General features: G+C 51.2%; 3 protein-coding genes across 4 annotated transcripts; 2 read left to right on the forward strand and 1 right to left on the reverse strand.

Annotated features, from left to right (window-relative positions):
• Positions 1 to 855: 855 nt before the first annotated feature.
• Positions 856 to 13928, forward strand: TBC1D13 (TBC1 domain family member 13). 2 transcript variants are annotated; one of them, XM_050907887.1, is made up of 12 exons: positions 856 to 902; positions 1025 to 1098; positions 1699 to 1739; positions 2228 to 2289; positions 2577 to 2676; positions 4126 to 4208; positions 4367 to 4526; positions 5321 to 5528; positions 6214 to 6377; positions 7930 to 8090; positions 8322 to 8379; positions 9403 to 13928. In XM_050907887.1, exons 1-12 carry the CDS (start codon positions 880 to 882, stop codon positions 9466 to 9468), a joined length of 1200 nt encoding a protein of 399 aa, XP_050763844.1. In that variant the 5' UTR covers positions 856 to 879; the 3' UTR covers positions 9469 to 13928. The 2 variants fall into 2 exon arrangements, with proteins under 2 accessions (XP_050763844.1, XP_050763845.1); XM_050907888.1 differs by lacking the exons at positions 5321 to 5528; positions 6214 to 6377.
• A 221-nt stretch (positions 13929 to 14149) lies between these two features.
• ENDOG (endonuclease G) lies at positions 14150 to 16818 on the forward strand. The gene is made up of 3 exons (XM_050907979.1): positions 14150 to 14647; positions 15238 to 15347; positions 16068 to 16818. Exons 1-3 carry the CDS (start codon positions 14150 to 14152, stop codon positions 16351 to 16353), a joined length of 894 nt encoding a protein of 297 aa, XP_050763936.1. The 3' UTR covers positions 16354 to 16818.
• A 413-nt stretch (positions 16819 to 17231) lies between these two features.
• Positions 17232 to 22797, reverse strand: SPOUT1 (SPOUT domain containing methyltransferase 1). The gene is made up of 12 exons (XM_050907894.1): positions 22756 to 22797; positions 22619 to 22661; positions 22247 to 22366; positions 21757 to 21916; positions 21009 to 21098; positions 20643 to 20692; positions 20272 to 20402; positions 19765 to 19837; positions 19296 to 19394; positions 18506 to 18608; positions 17801 to 17948; positions 17232 to 17607 (listed from the first exon to the last, which is right to left on the reverse strand). The coding sequence occupies exons 1-12, from the start codon at positions 22795 to 22797 to the stop codon at positions 17533 to 17535; spliced, it is 1134 nt and encodes a 377-aa protein (XP_050763851.1). The 3' UTR covers positions 17232 to 17532.
• Between the last annotated feature and the right edge of the window lie 106 nt (positions 22798 to 22903).

Below are 22903 nucleotides of genomic sequence, written 5' to 3' on the forward strand. Positions count from 1 at the left end.
CGTCACGAGGTGCGGTGATGGTGACGTCACGGCACTGGCGCTCATCGCTGTGCTGCTGCATGATGTCACGGCGCGGGTCGGAGTGCGAGGCCGTCACTACGCAAGGGCTTGTTTGGCGGCGTCGTCCCGGCAGGGCCTCCCCGGGGCTCCTTGCGCCGCCCGGCCGGGCCGGGCCCCGCCGCCCCCAGTCCCCACAGCCCCGCGTCTCCCTCTCCGAGGGCCGCGGCCGCCGCCACCACCCGGAGGTTTCCACGAGCGCGAACCCCAGGCAAGGCCCCACGTCTGCACACCCCTCAGTGACGGACGCCATTCCCGCAGGCCTCCCTGACGGCTGCCATTTGCACGGGCCGTAGGCACCAGACCTTGCCTGGGAGAGCGCGACCGCCTCTGGGCTTCCCTCAGTGCCGTGAGCGCCAGCGGGGCCTGCCTGCACCGGGCGACTGGGGGAGCCCCGGCGGGGGGCTGGCTCCTGCCTGCGGGGTCTTTTCTAAGGCGGGCAATGCAGGCAGCTGCGAGCGCTGTTGGCCCTTGGTGCCTGCGGAGGGGACCCCAGCCTTGTCCCGCCAGGCCGCGGGTGGGAGTGTGGTGCCGTGACAGGGCACAACCCGCGGCAGAACCACTGCCTGGCGGGGGAAGCCGGGGCCGAGCCCCCCCAGCCGCTCAGCGCACCGGGACGGCGCTCCGAGGCCGCCGCGGCGGCAGAAGGCCGGCGGGCAGGAACGCGCCGGCGGCCTGAGGCGGCCGCGGGGGCGGGGCCACTGCCGCGGGGTGGGCGGGGTTAGGGGGCGTGGTCTATCGAACCCCCCGCCCACCCCCCGCGGGCAGGGTTTCCAGCCGGAGTGCTTATGCGGCGCGCGGGGAAGGGGCGCGGGGGCCGCCATGTCGCGGTTGCACCAGAGCAGGTCGGTGTTGGGGCCCTTCCCCTCCTCTCCCCTGCCGGGGCTGCGGGGGGGGGGGAGGGCTCTGTGGGGTCGGGGGGTGCCAGTAACAAACGGTATAACGGCTGCGGCTCCGCTCCCCTCAGGATCGCGGACTTCCAGGAGGTGCTCGGCGAACCCACGGTGGCTCTGGCCAAGCTCCGCGACCTCTGCTTCAGTGGTGAGCGGCCCGGGGAGGTGGGGGGACCGGTCCCGGCCTCGGGAGGAGGGCGCTGGGCACGGCCCGAGCCCCGGGGGGGCTCCCGCCGGCGGTGGCCCGGGGCTGGTGCTGTCCCCGCGGGGCTCGGGACGCCTGAAGGCGCAGGCACGGGGTGTCAGGCCCAAGGGTGTCCGACAAGGCCGCCTCGGCTACCGCGAAGTAATCCAGTCGTAGAGCTGTTGTGAAGTGGCGAATGTTGGAAACCCGAGGCTGGCGGGTGTGTTTTCAAGCTCAAGCTCCATCAGGCCGCACCCGGCCTTTGAGCACAGCCACAAACTTCCAGGCAAACCCTTCTTTCCCCCTCTCTGAGATGCTTGTGGGTTTCATTGCTTCTGCTGTGCCCTGTCCATTACCTGCACGGTCCCCAGCTTTCTGCTTCCAACGCCTGCCGGAGCCACCGGCAGGTTTGGCACTGGGTATAACCCCTATAGTGTCCCTGTGAAAACTTCTTGCCCCCTGGGGAGGAAAAGTGCTGCCTTGCCTGTTTGTGTGGTGACGTTAGCAAACCGCGGTGAGGAGACCGGGGCTAATGTAGTTATTTCTCTGCCTGATGTTCCACAGGAATTCCCTTTGATGGTGGGCTGCGCTGCCTGTGCTGGAAGGTGGGTTTTGCTTGGGGTGCTTTTGTTTCTTGCAAGTGATGCTTTGGGTTGCTTAAGTATACGCTATTTTTGGGTACTTAAAATTGTAAACAACAAAAATCCAGAGCTCAAAAGCCACTCAAAATCGACAGCAATTTGTGGAGATCAGCACTGGCACAATTGCAATAGCATTTACTGACACAGGACAGCCATCACTTCAGATGACAGAAAGTGGCTGTCTGCTCTTTGCATGAGAACAGCGCTCAGTATTGAGCTAGGAGTGCATTTCGGTCAGGTTAGCTATTGATCAACCCTACAAATAGGTCCGAGTTGAAAAGCAGTCACCGAAATATTCCTGACTGTTGCTTGGCAAAGTACTAGGCTTTCTGGAGGAAGCTCCCAGTATTTTCAGAGAGCCAGTTCTAGCCACTGTGTTTGGTTTGCTCATCTTACAGGTATAACAACTCATTCTCCAAATACTAATTTGTGTGCATCTGTCTTCTCTACAGATACTCCTGAACTACCTCCCTTTAGAGAAAGCCTTATGGAGCTCTTTGCTGAAGAAACAGAGGTGAGGACATCGGTACTTGCCCTTTTATTTCTAATGATATCTGCGGGAAAGGAGAATAGTTCCTTAAATAATTAAGTATCTTCATAAAATGAATTGTTCTTGTGTGGAATGCACTGTTCTGTAGACTGTCTGGTGGATTGACCTCTTCAGCTAAACTCAACTGAAGAGAAAATCAAATGGCTTCTGGCTGAGCAGGGTGGTACAGAGAGATCTATTTGAACTCAATCTGGGTGCTTACGTTGACTTAATCTTCTGCTTCATTGCAAATTCCTCTTTTCTTCCTTAAGGGATCTGTATTCCCAGTTCCTAAAGGAAATGATAATCCAGCCTGGGATCGCCAAAGCCAACCTGGGTGTTTCAAGGGAAGATGTCACCTTAGAAGATCATGTAAGTGCTGTTAAGCCTTTGTGTTGGAGAAAATTCCCCAGAGCTATAAACTGTTGTTCTGGAGTCTGGACCCCTGGGCTGCTCTTGGCTCTGTTCTCAGCTGTTTTGCCCTGCTAGCAGGAGGGACGGTTCCTAGGTACCGGCCTGGCACTTGTGTCTTAGTAGCCTTCAGTGTGAATTATTGGCAAAGCACCAATAGTTCTCAAGAGAGCTGTTTTCAGCTATGCATATTCCTTCTCCCCTCCTTTGGGGCTACCTGCCCAGGCTATGGGTCTCCTAGGGAAAGGGAGAGGCTCACAAGAGATACCTCTAGCAAAGAGACGCTCTCCTGGGAAGTCAGCTCCATGGGTGGACTCAGAGCGGGCTGATCTGAACAGAGGATATAAAAGAGGCAGGAGAGCCAAGTTGGACTATGGCATGGAAAGCAGGAGACTCACTTATTTCTAGTTCTGCTGCTGGCTTTGTTTTTTTTAATTGACTACTTCCTGCATCCCTTGGCTTTTTCCTTCTCTGAAAGCACTGTTAAGAGTGTATGTGTTGGGGGAGGGAATAAAGTAACTGATCAGAAGAGACTGTAAAATGATACAACTGCTTCCATGACTGGTCTTGAACGTTAACTTCTCTGCTAGCGTACAGTCGTCTGTGCTGCTGTGATCTCTGGAGGCCTTGGTGCTGTAAAACTAGCACGTTTGTAAAACTCCACACGTTGGCAGGTTACAGTGATCTTTGAATCTCTTGGAACATTGCTGCTTTTTTTTTTCTTTTTTTCCTTGGTTAGTTGTTAACTTTGCGTGGATCTTGATGTGGAGAGAGGAAAGTGTGTGTGTGCAGAGGGGGAGTTAAGTTTGTCATATTGGAAAACTGGTCAGATACAGGATAGGTTGTTCATAGTAATATGTATTTCCTTTTTCCTGGGCACAGTGGTGGTGCTTAATCAGCCTTCTCAGAGCTGAGATAGAGGGGGATACTTGTAACTAATAACCACAATGCCTAAGTGCTGTGTGGGTGGGTAACTCTTACCCTAAGTACAAAGACCGTCTCCGTTGTCTAGGTTGGAGCTGCAATCAGGAATCTTGTTGACACAGGACAGGATACCTGATTTGGGAACAAAGTCATTAAGAGGCAGGTGAAAAGGGATTGGAAATGTTGGCTTCTGCCTCTCTAAGTGAGGCAGTGAACCTGCCTAACCTTCTCTAAGTGAACCTGCATGCTCGCTGGTTTCACAAGCTCTAATCTTGTGAATCAGTTTTGTGAATCTAATCAATCACACTGTGTGAAGAAGCAACACCAAATGTAGCTAGTGAGAGAAAAAATTAAACCTGATGTGCTAGGAGCATGCTGGTACTAGATGACAGAGGGACAGCAGAAATGTTAAATCAGTGTGTATTTACTGAGGATTTTGATACATGTGAAACATGCTTGTTCTGTTTCTGTTGTTGATTTCTTTAGCCCCTCAATCCAAACCCAGACAGTCGATGGAATACTTACTTCAAGGATAATGAAGTGCTTCTCCAGATAGACAAAGATGTCAGGTGTGTGAGGCATAATGACTCAGGTTTCTGAACCCGAGTGGTTTGGTTAACACGTTGTACTTTGAAAACGAGGTTTAATATTAAACCGAGCCTCCCATTCAACATGGGGCATGTACTTCCTTTTTCTTATGCCTAATTTCCATCTGTATCCATCCTAGGAGGCTGTACCCTGACATGGCGTTCTTCCAGCGCCCAACAGACTACCCCTGCCTTTTAATCCTGGACCCCCAAAATGAGTTTGAGACGCTGCGCAAGCGGGTGGAGCAGACCACACTCAAGTCACAGACGGTGGCGCGAAACCGCAGTGGGGTTACAAATGTGAGATCCAGGTGGGGGCTGTCCATGGGGCAAGGCATCTTAGCTGATAAGGGGAAGGGCGTTTCTCAGGCTTTTTTCTGTTTCTCTCTCTGCTTGTGCGGTGGAATTAAGCAAATACCCCAGTAGGTACTGTGTATTCTGGTGGCTAGACAGCTTTGTAGAACCAGTTGATGTGCCTAACAGTTAGTAGGGAATTATAGGTGTATTTAATTTTAAGGAGTATTTTTTCCTGACTTCTGGTGGAAAGGTTTATGTTTGACATGTGCCTTTCTCTGTGGGAACAAAACACTGAAGGGTTGATTTATTGAAGTTGAATTTACATAGTCTTCCAGAACTGGATCTCAGAAACCTGCAATTAGGAAAAGAGCTGGGTATCTGCTGAAATGTGTGTTGTGTCTCCTCTTCCATGAGCATTACAGTACAAGTGCCACATGCTGTTGGGGAAGGTGGCTTGCTACCACAACAGATCTATACTTTTCCTCATACTACTAACAAAGAAGTGGAACTGCTGTGGTTTCTTACTGCATGGGATCAGGTGGTGCAATGATTCAGGGGAACTGTCTGTTGCTGCACAGACTGCTTTGTTCTTCAGGGACAGCCAGCACTAGGACTTCAGTGCCTTTGTGCTTACCAAGTTACTTGTCTTGGTTTATGTGAATACCTGCCTGCTTGGTATAAGCTGCCCAAATCTTTTGGGGGGCTGTGTGTATTAAAAGCCAAGCTTGTCACACGTACAAAACTATCTGTGCCAGTTGGTTATCCTGAATCAGCCCTAGTCTTGCCTTGCGCTTCAGGTGAGCTCCCCTCTTAAAACAACTCCTAATTCTCTGAGCGAGTATGAAGTTCTGCCCAACGGCTGTGAAGCTCACTGGGAAGTAGTGGAGCGAATCCTGTTCATCTACGCCAAGCTGAACCCCGGGATAGCATATGTTCAGGGGATGAATGAAATCGTGGGGCCTCTTTACTACACCTTTGCTACAGATCCTAACAGTGAATGGAAAGGTGAGAGACTCTTTTGGCTGCTCAGTAATGGCTGTTGTACTGCATGCTCTCTGCGTAAAGAACTGTTTTGGGAACCAGACTTTCTTTAAACAACTCTGTTTTGACTAATCGGGGCCAAAAAGCAAGTACAGCAAGAGATGAGGAGTTTTGGGGACCATAGCAAATTGATAGAAACTGAATGGGCTGAGTGATGAGGACATGGGAAGTGAGGATTTTTGAGGGGTTTTTGTTTTGCATGGAACTAAGTTGCACTTTGTGAAACTTAAAATCCCTTTAGAAGCTCTTGTTTGCTCATACTATATATACCTGGTAAGAAGCGAATGGAACGGGAGTACTTTGCCTGTTGCTTCTACTTCACGGGAGCTCCGAGGGTGTGTGCTGATGGCAGGGAGAGCGGATGATGTTCTTGGGCATAGATAACTGGTTTGTGACCTGATGTTGTGAAGACCTTGTGTTGGACACAGGGGCTGTATCTGCAGTGGCTCTGTAGACATTTCTAGTTTAAAAAAAAAAAAAGTGTCTGGTCTTGTCCCAGACCAAGCAAGCCAAGATCTTGTGGGATCTGCTACTTGAATCCAGTACAGCAACCAGATTATGGAGCAAGAACAGTTCTAAGTCTGTGTGCCTCTGTCAGTGATGCTTCCTCTATTCCCCCATCATTTTTTAAAATTATTTTTTTTTCCAGAACATGCTGAAGCAGACACGTTTTTCTGCTTTACCAATCTAATGGCCGAAATTCGGGACAACTTCATTAAGAGCCTGGATGATTCTCAGTGTGGCATTACCTACAAAATGGAGAAGGTCTACTCCACCCTGAAGGAAAAAGATGTGGAGCTGTATTTGAAACTGGTGAGGAGCTAGGTGTTTCTCTGAGTCTCGGTTGGAATGTGAGGAGTGGAGCTTAATAGTGCATTTAAATGTCAACCAATTTTGTTAAACTGTTACTGTGCTTGAATAGAAAGGTTGAAAGAGTGTATGAAGGGCTTTGCCTATAGAGCATAGAGGCTGTCTTATCTTTCAGCTGAAACAACCTGTCCTTGGAGTAAGCCTAGAGCGAGCTGACACAGCAAGGCTTTCCTCCCCTGCCTGACTGTGAAAGCAAACAATAGTTGTTGCAAAGCTGCCAGCTGTGAGTCTGAAGTGACTTGGCCACGATCCCTGGTTACCTGGGTTGAGGCGTAGTTGGAGCTGGAGTCTTTACTCTCTTCTAGTCATCAGGCAAAACAGGAGTTTAGTGTAGAGTTCCTTGGAATTTGAGGTCACAGGAATTGTGTCTCTGTCTTTAAGAACAAAAAACAAAAAACAGCCCCCCCTCCACGCACACACTTCTATTGCCACTGGCTGCCCTGACAGCACTGACTTAAACTGCATGGAGATCATTCCAGAAGTAAAGTGAAATCCAGCAAGCTGGACCATCGCACCCACCTAATTCTATCATTCTCCTTCATCCAAGGGTCTCCGAATGCCTTGGGTTGGTGTGAGTTTTGTAGAACATGTAGAAGGCAGCTTTTGCTGAAAACATCTTCAGGTCTTGTAGTCCGTTTGGTGTGAAAGTCCAAGGGGAACTTGGAAGGGAAAGCTGTTCTTGTTACTCCAGCCTTCACCAAATCACATTGAGATTTTTTTGCATTTAGAAAAATCAGAATATATTTCTTTTGTAATCCAAAAGATGGTTTGTCAGCACAGTGACGCAACCCACAGTGTTGGCTGGTGGCTGATTCAGTGGGGAGAAAATAAACTGCTTACAGTTTAGTTGGCAGGAAATGGTCTTGGCCATGCAGCAGCTGATCCTCAAGAGTATCAGCAGCATCCTGAACTCATTTGACCTTAATTAAAGTTATGGTTCCTTGGATTTAACAGCAGAAAACAAGAAAGCTTCAGGCTAGAAGTGCTTACAGTATGTTTTAGTGACCATCAGTGTGAACTCTGTTCCATCTTTGTTTCTTTTTGTGAATAGTAAACCTTTTGATAAATACAGGGCTTCTGGAAAGGAGAGGAAATACTGACAAAACAGTGCCTCTGCTAGAGGGGGAGGGCTGCGGCTTTGCAGATAAAATGCTGTTCAAATGGGAACATTAAAATTACTTGGCAAGTTTAACGGAAATAACACAAATAGTGCCTTTAGGAAGAAAAGCTTCTTTTACTCCATGTTGTGGACAGAGGAGCATTTTCTGGCTTGTCTGTAGACATGGAGCATGGCTGCATTTAAAATCTGTCTCAGTCTAGCTTGAATGTGAGAGCCTTCAAAGGAGGCAGTGGGTTTGCTGATGTTGCAGTATGAGTTGGCATCTTAGAGCAGTATCAGGGTGGAGATGGGGATGGAAACATGGGGTGCATCTCTTACTTGTAGGGAACTGGCCGAGAGCACGTATTCATTCTTTGCCTGGTGCATGTCTGACAGCAAGAACAGAACATCAAACCCCAGTTCTTTGCCTTCCGCTGGCTGACGCTGCTCTTGTCCCAAGAGTTCCTGCTGCCAGATGTCATCCGTATCTGGGACTCCCTCTTTGCTGATGATAAGCGCTTTGATTTTCTTCTGCTCGTCTGTTGTGCCATGTTGACGTAAGTACAGAGGTAGCCTTCCTGCTCTTTTCTTTCCCTCCTTTATCTAAGTCCATGGATCCACAAGTCTTCTGTAGGCATGTGTTAAGGCATCTGGTGAATAGGTTATAGTCGCTTGTTACAACGGTAGCAAAAGTGTTTTCAAAAGCCTCTGTAAGGGCACAGTGTAGTCTCTTTTTAAAGTTCCTCTGTAAAGAGTCAAAAGTAGCTGGAATAATTTCCATCTTTCAGACTAATCCGGGATCAGTTGCTGGAAGGAGACTTCACTCTGAACATGAGGCTGCTGCAGGTAAGGATTAAATATAGTTGGCATAGGGAGTAATTTGAAGAGTCTTGAAATAGTACTGCCAGAGAGGATGATAGTAGGGGTATGCCTGGCTGAAGAGAACTACCAGATTTCTGATGGTTGCATGCAGAAAAATCTTCAGGTGGATCTTACAGCATGCTCATTAGTGGAAGTATGAATCTCTGCATGCTGTGGTCCCTACCACCCACTGGGAAACTGAACTCATGACAAATGACTACTTTAACTTCCTTGGTGGTGGTGTCTCTGCTCCCTGTGCTGCTAACTGGGTTTTCACTTCCACATGCAGGAGGTGGCTGTACACTCTCTGTTTTGTCGTCCTAGCTCTGTATGGATCTCTTCTCCTTCCTCCCCCTTTTTAGTGCTACAGTAGCAATGGGCCCAATTTCAGAGAGTAATATTCCTTCTCTGATCACCTGTTGATGGGGCACAGGGCTGCTGTCTGGAGCCCAGCATTGCCATTAAAATAAAGCCTTCTTTTGCATGTGCACCCATTCTAGCCTACAGAGAAATTGTCATAGACTAGAGGTTTTTAATGTCTTTTGGTTTGCAAAAAAATTAATATTTTCCAGCAAAGATGTGAAACCCTATGTAACAGTGTTAAGTTTATTGGCTGGAGGCTTTTGTTTAGTTCTGAGATCTGCGAGAGCCCAAGGCTGAAAACACCTGCACTGCACAGTAAGATATCTCTGATTCCGCCAGTTCCTGTGTTGGGCTGTGCAAGATACTGGCTTTGATAGGCTTTCTGGCATGAAGATAGCCCTTGTAGCAGGCCAGCTTACTGTACCCTTGGAGGACAAATTAAAAACAAAAAAAACTTCTTGAAGGGTATTGAGGCTCGATCAGTTACAAAACAGGAAACTGTTAGCTGTTAAGGGAGTAACTGAACGTGGCTGTATGTTATAATAGGCCAAGAATGCTGCTGTCGAGGTTTGCCCTGCTTAAGCGAAACAACGTGCACAAGAAACGCTAGGTAGTCACTTGTATCACTTCGTTTCTTTAACGTAGGATTATCCTATCTCGGATGTTCATCTGATTTTGAAGAAGGCAAAGGAACTTCAAGATTCCAAATAGTCCACGAGCCTAACAAAAGGTGTCAGAGAAACTGTATGGTGGCGGATCCTAGGAGATGCCCCCATGCGGTGTGGTGCGTTAAAGCTCCTAGTGGTCTCTGCAGGACTTCAGGTTTTGTGTTTGGGCTACTGGCCACCTTGAAGACTTCCTTCTACTCTATTTATTAGGTCAAGGACTGATTACTTCCACATCTTCTTGGGTCCTGCGCTCCAGATTTTTTCAAATCTCAAATGCCTCTGTGCTGCCAAAAGCAGTTCTTTGTATCTTTTTTAAATGACACTAAGTTTGGGGAGAAAGAAACCATCTGTCTGCGTATCCCTGAAAGGATGGACTCCTGTATCATGGAAGTAACACATGGAGTAACTTCTGATTGGGAAGGGACAGGCTGAGTCCAACGGATTTTGGTGGGTGAGTATAGAAGGATCTTCCTCCTGTGAACAGAATGTATTCCAGTGAAGTCACGCATCCTGCCATTCAAGTAGCTTCTGGATTCTTCTCCCTCGTGTCTGCACTTGGCCATCCCTGGGGTGTGCAAAGAAGATTGCATCAGTTTCTGGTGATTGTCATCTGACATCCGGCAGTTTGGACCCCTTTGCCTGGGAAAGAGACCTTGAAAAGCTGAGATGGGAGGACACGATTACAGCTGGTGGCTTTGTGCACTGAAACTGCCTGAATCCAGAATCGCCTTATCAACAAGGTCTCCCTGAGAGCAAGACTGTGGTGGTTTTAATCAATGAGTAAAGTATAGTTTGAAGTCAAGCCTTATTACGCACAGCCTTAGAGCAGGAGCTTGTTGCTGCAGGGAGGCCTCACGCTGCTTTCCTGGCTCTCAACTGGAGCATATCCAGCTACAATCAGGATTCTGAAATAGAAGAAATGGGCATCTAGTCACGTGCAATGAAGACAGCTGTATTTAGGGGCTTATACAGGCATGGCACTGGGGTTTTCTGCCTCGGTGGCTTGCATAATATTACCCTGCGTAAGCTCTGGTCACAGTAACCTTGATATTGTCTCATAGTACTTCTTGCCAGGAAGAGACATGGTACAGGTCTGACCTACAAGTAAGAGTCCTTTTCTGGTGTAATCCAGTGGGCACACAAGCATTTGTCATTAGCTGACTGCGGGGGCTGATCCACTTTTCTGTGTACTGGTCCTGTTGGAGTCACAGACCTGAGTTGGACACTTGTCCCTCCTGAGAGGAAAACTGCTGCATTTCAAATATGGTTGGAGCAGGCTCAGGTGAACATCGACTAAGACAAACTACGGAGAGAACTGCTAACCTGCTGGCAGTGTCAAGCTGATCAGAAACCGTAATCCTCAGAGGGAGAAACTGCCAGCACCCAGGTGCTTGGGTGGTGCAGAAGCTCTTGAGTGAACACTAATCCAGCGTGCTTTTCCCTTTCTTGCTGTGCTGTGCTGGCTCACCTCTGCATAGCTGTTTGACACTGCAGTTTTTGGTATTTATGGGTATTGATTTGTTAAAGGTCAGTCGTCTTTGTAAGATCTGCTTAAGCTGCTGATGGCCTAGAATCGCCCTAGCAGGAGGGATGTTGTCAGCCTTCAGCTTTTTTACTAGTGTTATTTCCTTCACTGAAGGCCAGTTCTTTACAGGCTACTGTAATTCTCAAAGGTGGGTGGGGAGACCGGAGAACAGGTTGATGCATGTACCTATGTTCTTATTGGCAATCCCAAGCAATCTCTGCCTCTTCAGAAGGTGCTCGAGTACACTGGTGCAGCCAGGTGTTGCTGCTGTGGTGGAGCAAGAGCAACTGAAGACTTAAAACAATGTGTAACTAATACCTGTGGCTAACAGTATCCCTCTTTGCTGCAATTCTTTCTAGAGGGTAGAGTTTTCTTCCAAAAAATAGGGAACCGATAGACCAGGACAGCTGTGTGATGAAGCATCCTGTCTGCTCTAACCGCTGGATGGGTGTTCTTCCTGCCTTGTATCGCTGAGCTATTGCAGGTGGTCTCATGGTCTCAGCTCTTGGGTACCCTGCGCTAGGGAGGCCAGTAGTCAGACCTCGTATGGCCAAATGGCTAGCTGGTAGGCACAAATGTAGAACCAGAGGGTCAAACTCTTGGGCAGAATTGGACCTCCTCTGAACATTTCTGCCTCAGAACTGCTCTAAATACTGCTGTAGCTCTCTTACATTCCATGTACAAGCTCTGCTCTCACCTCCCCGAATACCTGGGCTGTCCATTTCGGGTCCCCCTGGCAAACGCAGGGTTCCCTTACACTGTATTTTCTCACTCGTAACAGGAGCGTCCATGAGGGTTCCTGCTCTGAACAGCTAGAAGTCTCCTTAAAATAACATGAGAAGGCAGCAGGCAAATCGGGATTAAAGCATTACTTGGAGATGAACTTCTGCTTGTTTTCAGAGGAGCGTTTGGGCCCTGAGGTTGACCTCCTGCAGTGGCGTTGCGCAGCTCTGAGTCAGGTGTCGGTCTGTAGCATTACAAACACTCAAGGAAGACACCGGGGAGGTGGCTGCTCAAGTAGCAGTGCAGGTCGCTGGTTGGGTATGGGTGTCATGCTGTCTTCTCCCTTCCTAGGTGTTGAAAGACTTACATTGTGCCATCTTACTTCTCTTTAGGGGGTGATGGTAAATGCTTTTAAAAGGAGTCTGCAGTGGTTTAATGGGATGCGATGAGAGCTTTGGCTGCTGGAAAGGTTCTCTGGGATAAATTCTCTAGCCTTATCCAGACTATAGCTGCTAAACTGATTGAGTTCTTCTTTGAGGAGAACTTGTAACAACTTTGATACACCTAGACAGGCTGGTTCCTACATGAAAAGCTGTTTTATATTCCTCCTTATCCCCTTCTGTGTGGTAGGACTTCTGTCCTGCTGTTGAAAAGGGCTGTTGAAAGGAGTTGTACTTTTCAATGACTTGGGACATCCATTTCTTTATTCCAAGACTTTCTCCTTTAAGAGCAAAACCAGATTTTCTGAGGAGAGAAAAGAAAGTCTTGCTACCAGCTTTTGAATCTTCTCATGAGTTTCCTTGGCTTCATTCCTCAAAGGCTTTTGGTGATTTTTTTGTTGTTGTTGAGGTCAGATGGTATTTAACTAGTGGTTCCTTGGTTGTGTGGCCAAGTAACAACTGCTCCACCCTTGAGATGTTTCCACTTCTGATTTCTTTCAATCCTAATCTGCTGCAGGAGCAGCACGGTTGGCTGAAACAGCAGTTCTTTGGGTTGAGAGGTGTTAGTCTGGGGTGCCTTGGGGACCCCTGGTTTCATAGGGGCTTAAACAGAGGATGTTTTAAGTAGCTCTTACAACACATTCCTCACAGGCAGGACTACTGCCAGGCGGGGGAAGAAGGACCCATCTTCAGCTGGGAGGAAAAACCAGGACACTATGCTGGATGCGGGGAGAGATGAGCCTTCCCTGAGAGGAAGAGGTCTGCTCTACCTGCACCTTGCTGTAATTCAGGCTTTGGGAAGCTTTGTGGCTTTGCCAATGAAGTAGAAGCAACAGGATAGTAGAGATCAAGTCGTTGATGGTGGTCACTCAGAACACTGATTTTGAGTTTGAGTTTTGTGACCTAACCTAGAATTATTCACGCTTTGGCAGTGAGTGGAATGAAGGCCAGAAGTTGCTTTGGGGGAGTCTGGGGTGTTTGGGAAAGCAGAGGCTGTTTTCCCTTAATGAGTGTCAGTGACTTTGTTTTAGCCATTTGGAACGCTCGTCTAAAATGCCCTTTCCCCAAAAGAGAGGAACAAATAACACTTTTTTTTTTTTTTTTTAACCTTGTCTGGAAAGAATTGCCAGAACAGGGTACAGAGAACACTTCATCACTCTAAAACTCCTTCTTTTATGCTTCTTTTTAAACACTATTTTTATAATGCTTCCTTTAACTAAACAGGTGGCTTTGTGCAAACGTGTCCTGTTGGTGACGTGACTCTCACCGTGTTGAGCTTGGAGTTAATGCTGCTACAGGTGATGACTACAGTATTTCTAAATGCCCTCTGTGATAGCGGCTGGGGGGAACCAAGCGACCTGGCAGTAGCAGTAAGCCGTGGCAAGCAGAGCCCTGGAGCGTGCTGTGGGTTTGTGTGTCTAAGCTAGGCTGTCTCCATCGCCGTCTCCTTGGCAAGATGGTTTTGCTTTGCCTTCACCGGCCCCGCCGCTCCGCCGTGCCGGCTGGAGCGGGGGCCAGCCGGGGGAGCGGTGGCTTTTCTCGAGGAAAACACTGTAGAGGTAACGGCTGCAACTGTGGATGCTCTCCGGGTGGGAGAGGGGCACCCGCGGGTGGGCTGGCGGGGCTGGGGCCGGGCAGAGGCCAGGGCAGGCCGTGCCGGCAGGTCGCCGTCGTGTCCCCCCCCTTGCCCGCGCCGCCTCGCTGAGCGCTCCGCTCTTTATTTTTGTACTTTCTCTTTCGAGCCCCTCTCGTGGCCTCTGGGACTCTCGTTTAATGCTGTTCTCTCATTTGTCCTAATAAAATGGTTTCTTTGCACGCCGGTGCCGCAGCCGCTTCTGTCGCCGCCGGCGGGTCCCGGGGGGGGGATGGCGGCGTCCCCGCAGCCTGCCCGGGCAGCGTTGCGCGCCCCGGCGCCCTCTCGCCCTTAAAAGGGGCGACGCTCCCGCAGGTGGCTGCCTATAAGGAGGGAGAGGCCCGCTCCGGGAAAGCCGCGGCCCGTTTAAGCGGCGGCCGCTCCTACGGCGCAGCGCACGGCCATGCTGCGGGGCCGGTGGCTGCTGCCCGGCGCCTCGCTGGCGCTGGGCGCGGGGCTGGGGGCGGCCATTACCGCCCGCCGCCGGGCCGAGGGCGATGCGGCGGAGGGGCTGCTGGGCCGCCTGCCCGTGGTGCCCGCCGTGGCGGCGGCCGGTCCGCCGGCGCTGCCGGGTTCGGGGCGGACCGAGCTGACCAAGTACGGGTTGCCCGGGCTGGCGCAACTGCGGAGCCGCGAGTCCTACGTGCTGTGCTACGACCCGCGGAGCCGCAGCGCGCTTTGGGTTATCGAGCAGCTCAACCGGGAGACGCTCAGCGGCACCTCCGACCGCGCCGCCTGCGACTTCCAGGAGGACGACTCGGTACACGAGTACCATCGCGCCACCAACGCCGACTACCGCGGCAGCGGCTTCGACCGCGGGCACCTGGCCGCCGCCGCCAACCACAAATGGAGCCAGAAAGCCATGCGGGACACCTTCTACCTCAGCAACGTCGCCCCGCAGGTAGGACCCGCCGCGGGCACCGGCTCCCCGCAGCCCCGGAGGCCCGCAGGGAGACTCGCCCCGCCCGGGGCGGGTGGAGGGGGGAAGCCCGAGCTGCCCGTGTTCAAGGGCAGACGCTGCTTCCTGCTGGAAACCACCTCGGAGCGTCTCTGGCTCTTCCGTGTCCCTGTCCCTACAGCGGTTCAGGCAGAGAGGGTTCAAAGTGGCCGGAGTCACTCAGGGGTGCCGTGTGTCCTGCTAAACTCAACAGCAGCGATCCTGCAAACGCACCGGCCTGCGTGCTTCTCTCGAGCCGTGAGAGACACCGTTCAGTGCAGCTCGTTGCAGGAGCAAAGTTAAACAGGCGGACAGATGCTTGCAAAAATTGTGGGCTGAGGCGAGTGGGTTGTGTTCGTGGGTGTACAAACCAGGACCTTGCCATACACAGCTTCCAGAGCAGAGGTCATAGTGGAGATCTCTTCTGGAAAGTGCTTGGGGCGCTGTGAGATGTGTTACAGAAAAGACGGGCGTTATTACAAGGAAAACTGAACAATGAGGAAATTGCCCAGTGACTGACTTTGCTCTCTGTGTTGCCCTGGTTGTGTTTCTAGGTTCCTCATTTAAACCAGAATGCCTGGAATAACCTTGAGAAGTACAGCAGAAGCTTGGCAAGGAACAACAAGAACGTCTATGTCTGCACAGGACCCCTTTACCTGCCCAGGTAAACACGAGGGCCAAGCTGGGACCACGCTTGAAAGACACGTTGTGCTGGGAAAGGAAGGCAGGCTGAGGGGGTGCAGCCTCCCAGCTGCTCCCAAACGGGAGTGATCTGCTAAGGCCCCGCTCAGTAGGTGAGACCAGCAGTGCGGAGAGGTTCTGTGGAAAGGTACTTTCTTAGGATTAGTTTGTGTATTTCCCATTCAGTTGATTATTTTGTGAGTAACGGTGGGTTTCTTGAGCTACAACGTAACCAAGTTGCTTTTGTTTGCAGTCTTTAACAATCTAGTAGTAGTAGGTTACTAGATTATTAGATTAACAGATTAGACTGCAGACCCTTTCCCTGCAGAGTAAAGGTTCTAGGTTTTATTTCATGGGCTATTTCTCCACTTAAGAGCACGACTTCATTTGCAAAGATCTTCACGTAGCGCTAAAGAGCAGCTCTCTCAGGTTGAGATCTCTTCAGCAGCAGGAAATAGCTTGGAAAGGCTGTTAAAGAGACAGCAGGGAAGGGATTTTGGGGGAGCAGACCCAATACACAGCTCAACCTCACCGTGTCACGTAGCCTCCGTTTCAGCAATGTTTTTACACCCCTACCGCAGAAGTAGGGCTGCTCCCTGCCACGCCGTGGGGTCGGGGCTCACTTAGGGGTGGCGGTGGAGGGCTGAGGGGGCGGATGTCGCACCAGACTAAGCGGTAACATGGGATGTTGCTGTTGGTGCAGGATGGAGGCCGATGGGAAGATGTACGTCAAGTACCAGGTGATCGGGAAGAACAATGTGGCCGTCCCCACCCATTTCTTCAAGGTGCTCATCTTGGAAAAGGAGAGCGGGGAGATTGAGTTGCGCTCATATGTGATGCCCAACAGCCCTGTGGATGAGAAAATCCCCTTGGAACGGTTCCTGGTTCCCATCGAGAGCATTGAGCGAGCCTCAGGGCTCCTCTTTGTCCCAAACATCTTGAAGAGAACAAGTAACTTGAAAGCTATCACAGCTGGAAACAAGCGTTGAACCCCGACTAAACAAATCCAGGTATCCCCTGGGAAGGGACTGAGAGTAGTCGCCTGCAGAATAATAGTTCCTTGTACAATTTTTTATGTGGGAAATAAGATTCAAACCAATGCTTCTCTTTACCCTTCCCCTTGTTACATGTAATCATGAAACACGCACACGTGGCAGGTCTCGAGGGCAGGTCTTGCAGAAGGCTCCTGGGCACTTGACACCATTGCTGGTCTGTAGAATTTGCCCCTAATGTGCAGTATGGAGCGTACCCCTGTAATTGTTCCCTTTGAGTCGTGTGTGGCTCATTAAGACACAAAGGGAAATTACTTAGTTTCTGCTATTTAGCAGGGAAGGACGGGAGCAGGATGGGTGCAGGGGGAGGAAAGGAGAGGTTCCTGCCTTTCTGTGGCCAAAGGATTGTATGATTGTTTTCTTTCAGAAGATGGTTTTAGCAGTAAAGCTTTGAACACCCACTGTATTGGTTGTTTCTTATCTGCTCTTACCAAAGCTCTGAATATCTCAGCAGGAGGGGGGAGGACAGAGCCAACTTTTCCAGCTGCTTTCCTGTTTGAACTCACTGTAGGCAGAGCTTAAGGCATCATAGATGGAGACAAACTGCAATAAGCTATGCTGATGTGCTTTAGCGCTGAGGCCCAACTGAAGCTCCAGCCCTTGCTGCTGTTGGGAAGGATGAAGCCTTGAAGCGGGGTCTGGGGGAAGTCAGGCTGAGACAGGAGCAGCTTCTGGGCATAAGGATTAAGTTTTGACTTCCTTTTAAGTCTGAAGGCCACATGGCTCCAGAGGCACTGAGCTGCAGGATCTCTGGACGTGAGCGCCCATCCTCTACACCAAGACACTCACACATGGACTTCAAGGCAGCTGAGGTTCCATACCGCTTTATTCCCCACCCCAGACATCTGAATTGCTGAGACCCAGTCTGCTGCCAGGCTGGTCCCAGCTGCTGAGAGGCAGCGACCAGCCCTTGGCTGGACCATACAGGCAGGAGGGCGCAGACTTGCTGCTCCCAACAGCAGCCAGACGCTCGGTCGAGGAGCGCTGCCAGCTTTAGTCACGCTGTGTCTTGGCCCTGCCAGGCTCTTGGAGTGATTTGCTCAGCACCCTGCATTTGAACAGCCGCTTCCCCGAGGCAGTCCTCAGCTGATGGCAAGGTCGGTGGTTTTCCTTCCCTCAGCTGTCGCTGGGTGTCTTCACAGCCTCATCGATGTGGGGTCTCAGCGCAGACAGAGAGATCAACAGTGCTTCCTGGAACAGACCCAGGCGGCAGTCAGAACCGCTGCTCTCTGAGGAGCACCAGGCAAGCCAGCCGCTCTTTGCTGAGGCGTCACCGTGGGGAACGACACGTGAGCCGTATGTGTCACTGCCAGAGGCAGAAACACAGCACTGCTCTGTGCACGCAGGCATCGCGCCCCACCGCACCATTAGCCACCTGCCCTACCTCTGTCCGGATGGTTCTGCTGCCTTGGCTGGGACAAGTATTCAGGTAGAAGTCAAACAAGACGCTTGGGTCAGTGACCTCCAGGTTTGGGTCCACGTCAACCCCAGCTTCCAAGCCCTCAAGACCTCCAAACACGACAAGGGCATGCCTAGGGGAGAGCACAGGGACAGGGTGAGAAGGGAGACTGGCTCTTACCCCTGTACCAAGGCAGATGCTACAAGCTTTACATAGGAGAGCTGTTCATGTGCCTTAAACCTTCAAGTGGATAAGAGAACTGTTTATGTGAAGCCAATTCTTAACTTTATCTGCAGGAAGCAGACTCATTTCTTTTGTTCAGGTATCTGGGTCTGTGTTCAAGCTCCTCTGTGCCGCTGAAGCCCTTGCTGACAATGCCCAATGCAGCTGCCTCCCTAACAAAGCCCCGCAGCACTTGGCCAATGCAACAGTCCCTGCTACCAACTCCAGAGAAACAGGAAAGGAATTGGAGTTGTCATGGGGTACTTCCCCCAGCTTCTGTCATGCAGAGGAATGTGCATTGGTGCAAAAGGGAGCAGCAAAGCACAGGAGGGAGCCTGCAGGCAAATCTTGCACTTGTATCTAGGAGCGTTCCTGCCTGGGAGAACACCAAGGCCACAGTGCGGCTCTGCTGCCTGCACCAGGCCTCCCTGGGGGCTCTGAGTGGGGCCAAGCAGGCAGGACACGAACTTGAAGGAGGGGAGAGTGGCCTGGTCCACGGAGCTGCCCCGCTCTGAGGTCCCAATAGAGAGATCGTAGCCTTCCTTGAACGGGCACTCTGAAAAGACAGCACCTGGGAAACAAAACACAATATGGAGTTACTCATGTGGTGCCCTCGCCCATGCTGCGTGCCTTCTGGACAGGCTGAAACACTCCACAGGTGAGTGGCAGCAGCAAAAGGAATTGCTTTTCAGTGCCACTAGTGCATCAGGAGACAGAAGAATGATTCCTCTTTCCTACGTAATTCTCTTGCTGCAGGAGTCTCTGGCACCCTTCTCAACTGCAGTACCTTTTCCTCAAAGCTCAAACACGTGCCAGGAACCATTCCTTGACTAATGGCTTATGATTTTCCTAGGAGGTCCAATTAATCAGAAGACAGGAAAAGCATTTTGCAGGGCTCTTCAGCTCAAATGTCACTGCTGGCTTTGATGTGAATGAGCGGGAGGTAGTTACCATGGAAATGGAGATGCACTGGCTGGAGATGGAGAGCACCAACTCCTGTCTCCTGCTACAACATGGACGTTTGGCACAATGGTGAGTGGAAGTACAGGGCAGAGTACTGGTGGATGACTGGGGTGATTCACGCCCCTAGCTTTAGCCCTTAAGTTTGCCACATGGCTGCTAGCTGCAGGTATAAGCTGCCTTTGAGACAAGAGATTTCTAAGAAAGAGATGTTAATGTATGCTGCAGATGTGCAGCCAGTAGGCCTGAAATTGGTGTGGAAGCCCAGGCAGAGTGGAGAATCCCTGCAAATACTTACTCAAGCAGGAGGCAAGGCGGACGCTGTAACCCCAGTACAAGCCTGACACCGTCCGAGGGTGGTGTGAGGACACCACGGTGCCTTTCTGCACTTTAGCTTCTGAAAGGGAAGCAAATAGATTAACAACCCCTGTGATAGCCTAGTGAGAGCTGGATTTGACCAGTCACATGCAGCAGTTTCTCCTGGGGCAGGGCACTGACTTGGTGTATGACCAAGAACCGCCCTTTTGAGCGCATTCTGGAAAGCGTGCAACTATGTTTGGGCTGTTTATTATTGGCCAAAGAGCTGGTAGTTCTTTCCAGTTAACTAGGGAGGTATGGTAAGGGTGTTATTAAAATTGTGTGTGGAGCGAAGGGAACATGCAGAGCTGTTGGGTACCTTCAAATATTAGTAATCTGAAGGCTGTCATATGGAAGGACCAACTTCTGCAGGACTGAAGTTTACAGATGCTAACAGAGCAGCGGATTACCTGGCTTTTGGGGTTCCTCCAGGCGCACAGTGACTCGCAGACCGGGGTTCAGCTGTCTGTCGATCTGCACCTCCTGCAGTGACAGTCATCATCAGCGTCAGACATTCTGGAAGTACTGGAGAAGGTGGGGAAGGGAGGGAACCCTCTGAGGAAGTGGGGGTCTGTTCTGGCCTGGAGCTGGAATGAGGAGCTCTGTGATCAGGGGCTGTGTGGTGCATGCAGTGCAGAGCAGGCTCAGGGTGGCTGGGTCAGCAGTCTGAGACTTATTTTGCTGCTCAAAGGTTCAACTCCAGCAGTGAAGCAATGACGTGCTGGAATGGGCAGGCCCACCAGGACTTGGGAAGCTACAAACATTGACGAGCCGGAAGGGACAAGATAGCCAACAGCATAAGACCCCATGCCAGCCCACTATGGCCTTCAGAAACCCAGCAGTACCCACCCTGCCTGCTTCAAATCTGCCAGAGAGACAGGGGGAATTGTTTTGGGATCTGTGGGTAACAGACATACCTTCCTCATCCCACAGTTAACAAAAGAGCCTCTGCCCGGCTTAGTTGGCCGGTCCAACACTACACCTTCTCGGTACTCTGAATCCTCATCCACCCGCATGTGGTGGGGGCTGTCCAGGGGGTTGAGGAGCCCTAGAACAGCACAGACGAAAGCAACTGCTAAGGAGAGGACACAGACTGTGGGAACACAGGTGTAAGTACAACTGCTCTGCTGCCACCTCCCTCTCTGGTCCAGCATACCACGGCACAGCACCTCGCCTGCACTCTGAAGTGGAGAAAAGTTACTCAATTCTGTGCGTCGCATGCAAAACAAGAGCCAGAGCTCAGGCAGGGGGAGCCAACAGCTTGGGACAGAGACAACTGAATCATTACCTGCAAACTGCAGATCCTCATGTTTTGGAAAAAAGGATTTCCTCAAGTACCTGTTATCAGAGAAGGTTCAAGTGTGAAAACAGTTGTTTCTAAGGAATCCAAGCCTCAATTCTAGCCCTGTATTGACCCAAAGGCTCTCAAAGGAGCTCCTCCAAGTCCCTGATCTACCTCTAATGTAGCATGCAGGTTGTATCCTGTATTCACTGCTGTTCTTTCAGTTAAACTCCTGAACCAGACATGAAAAAATCAGACTTGCATAATCGGGCAACATAAACGGAGTTTGGCTCCTGCTCCCATAGCATGCGATACCCATGGTCGTCAGTTCTGATGCAAATGTGATGCACAGTCTGACCGTGGTGGACTTACTGAGGGCACTCCAAGTACTGCAGGACCCGAGCCAGCTGCACGCAAGCCTTGCCTCTCCTCCCAATTCCCTCAAAGTCCCCCTCCACACTCCTGAAAAAGAAAGCAAGCAGCTTGTGAACACAGCATGAGACTACACAGCCCCAAATGGTCAAGTCTCCAGAAGACCAAGCCTTGCTCCTTAATCTGAAAAGAGCAGCACGCCCTCCCTCCACCCCCAAGAAATAAATGGACCACCTTGTAAAAGGGCTACTCCAGAGGTAGAGACTTAACAAGTCGTATTTGGAACTCTCTGTAAGCCAAATAATACCTTTTTCAGTTTTGTTTTTTTAATCTGTGTGCCTGTATATTGACACAACCTGGCAGTTGGATGCTACTGAGCTGGATGCTACAGGATCGCATGGCTTGGCCAGTTAACGCAGACACAGGTCCAGGTGAAAAGCTGAAGGAACTTCAGCTTCCATAAGGATATAGGCATGCCCTGTCCCTCCACAGCAAGGTTTAAGAGCATAGGACTTGACCTCCTGCTGCTCTGTCATCCCCATGCTGGGATAAATGATCCTAGTTGCCAGGGCAGTTAAGTCAACAGCTCTGCCCAGTGGCTTAGAGGTCCCTGTAATCCCGGCATTTGAGAGAGGTTCAAGCATTTGCTTGAGAACACACAGTTCTTTCCTGGTCTCAGCTTAAAAGATTGAAGAAACAGAAAGCAGAGAGGAAACTCCTTCTGCAGAACAAGATGACTCCTCCTTACTTTACATCTTCTCCATGCTCGTCAAACACCACAATCTCATCCACGCAGAAGATGGCACAGGCCCGAGCAATCTGTCCAGCAAGGTATGTCCGCAGCTCCAGCGACTGGGCATTGTTCAAGATAGAGCCTGGCAGGGCTACGCTCAGCGTGTAGTGGCGCCCTGCGGAACAGAGTGCGATCAGAAGAGAGCCACAGCGTGACAGCTGCATGTACAGCATTTTATTTACTACTTCAACTGCAGTTGTGGTGGGAGAAAAAAAGCAACTTCTATTTCTTAGATTTTAATCACGGGTTTTCTCTTAAGAAAAGTCTCTCATGCAGTGCTTGCTGCATCGTGTTCCTGCCTGTTTATGCATGTGGATTGATCTACAGCAGATCTATGAAGCTGAACATCACCTTTCCTATCGATACATAAAATTGACTGACTTTTACGACCAAGTTCTCCCAGCTTTTTCACCCAGGCCTCCCCATCGGTTCGCAGCGGCATCACCTTTGTCTTCCTTCTGCTCCTCCTGCTTCTTGGCTTGTTTTTCTGCCAGCTCCTGCATCCGCTGTTTTTCCAGTTTCTTCAGTAGCTTCATCTCCTTCCATTTTTTCTTCTCTGCTTTCCCTGGAACGGAGAACAGCACCTCGCTTTAAACGAGCAGTGAGCGCTCAGACCAGGCCGGCTGCGGGGGCGGGCGGGGGAACGGGGACACGGCACGAGGGCCGGCGGGCCTGGGCGCCGCGGTGAGGGCCGCGCCGGGGCACGGAGCGCTCAGGGACGGTTCCTCCCGGTCCGAGGACCCCGCCGGGGACCCCCGCGGCTGGCGCTCCGGTTTGCCTGCCCGCCCCCAGCCCCCCGTGGGGGGCCCGGCCTTACTCTCCTGCTTCCAGCGCCGCCAGTCCACCTTCCTCTCCTCAGCCTGCGGGAGACAGCGACCGTTACTGCTGGGCTCCCCTCAGGAGCCGCCCGCGGTAACCGGGGAACTGCCGCTCCCCCCCCCCCCCGCACCCCACCTGCACCCCTTTCGGCCGCTTCGCCTCGCCGCCGTCCGCCATCTTCTGCCCACGCTCTCCGGCCACGCCCCTCCGCGGTGGTGATTGGCCGGAGGGCGCCAGTGCCCGCCCACGGTGGGGCGGAGGCTGGTGTCAAGTAGACCAATGG

Source organism: Gymnogyps californianus, chromosome 18 (genome assembly GCF_018139145.2).
Source record: "Gymnogyps californianus isolate 813 chromosome 18, ASM1813914v2, whole genome shotgun sequence".
Lineage (NCBI taxonomy): Eukaryota > Metazoa > Chordata > Aves > Accipitriformes > Cathartidae > Gymnogyps > Gymnogyps californianus.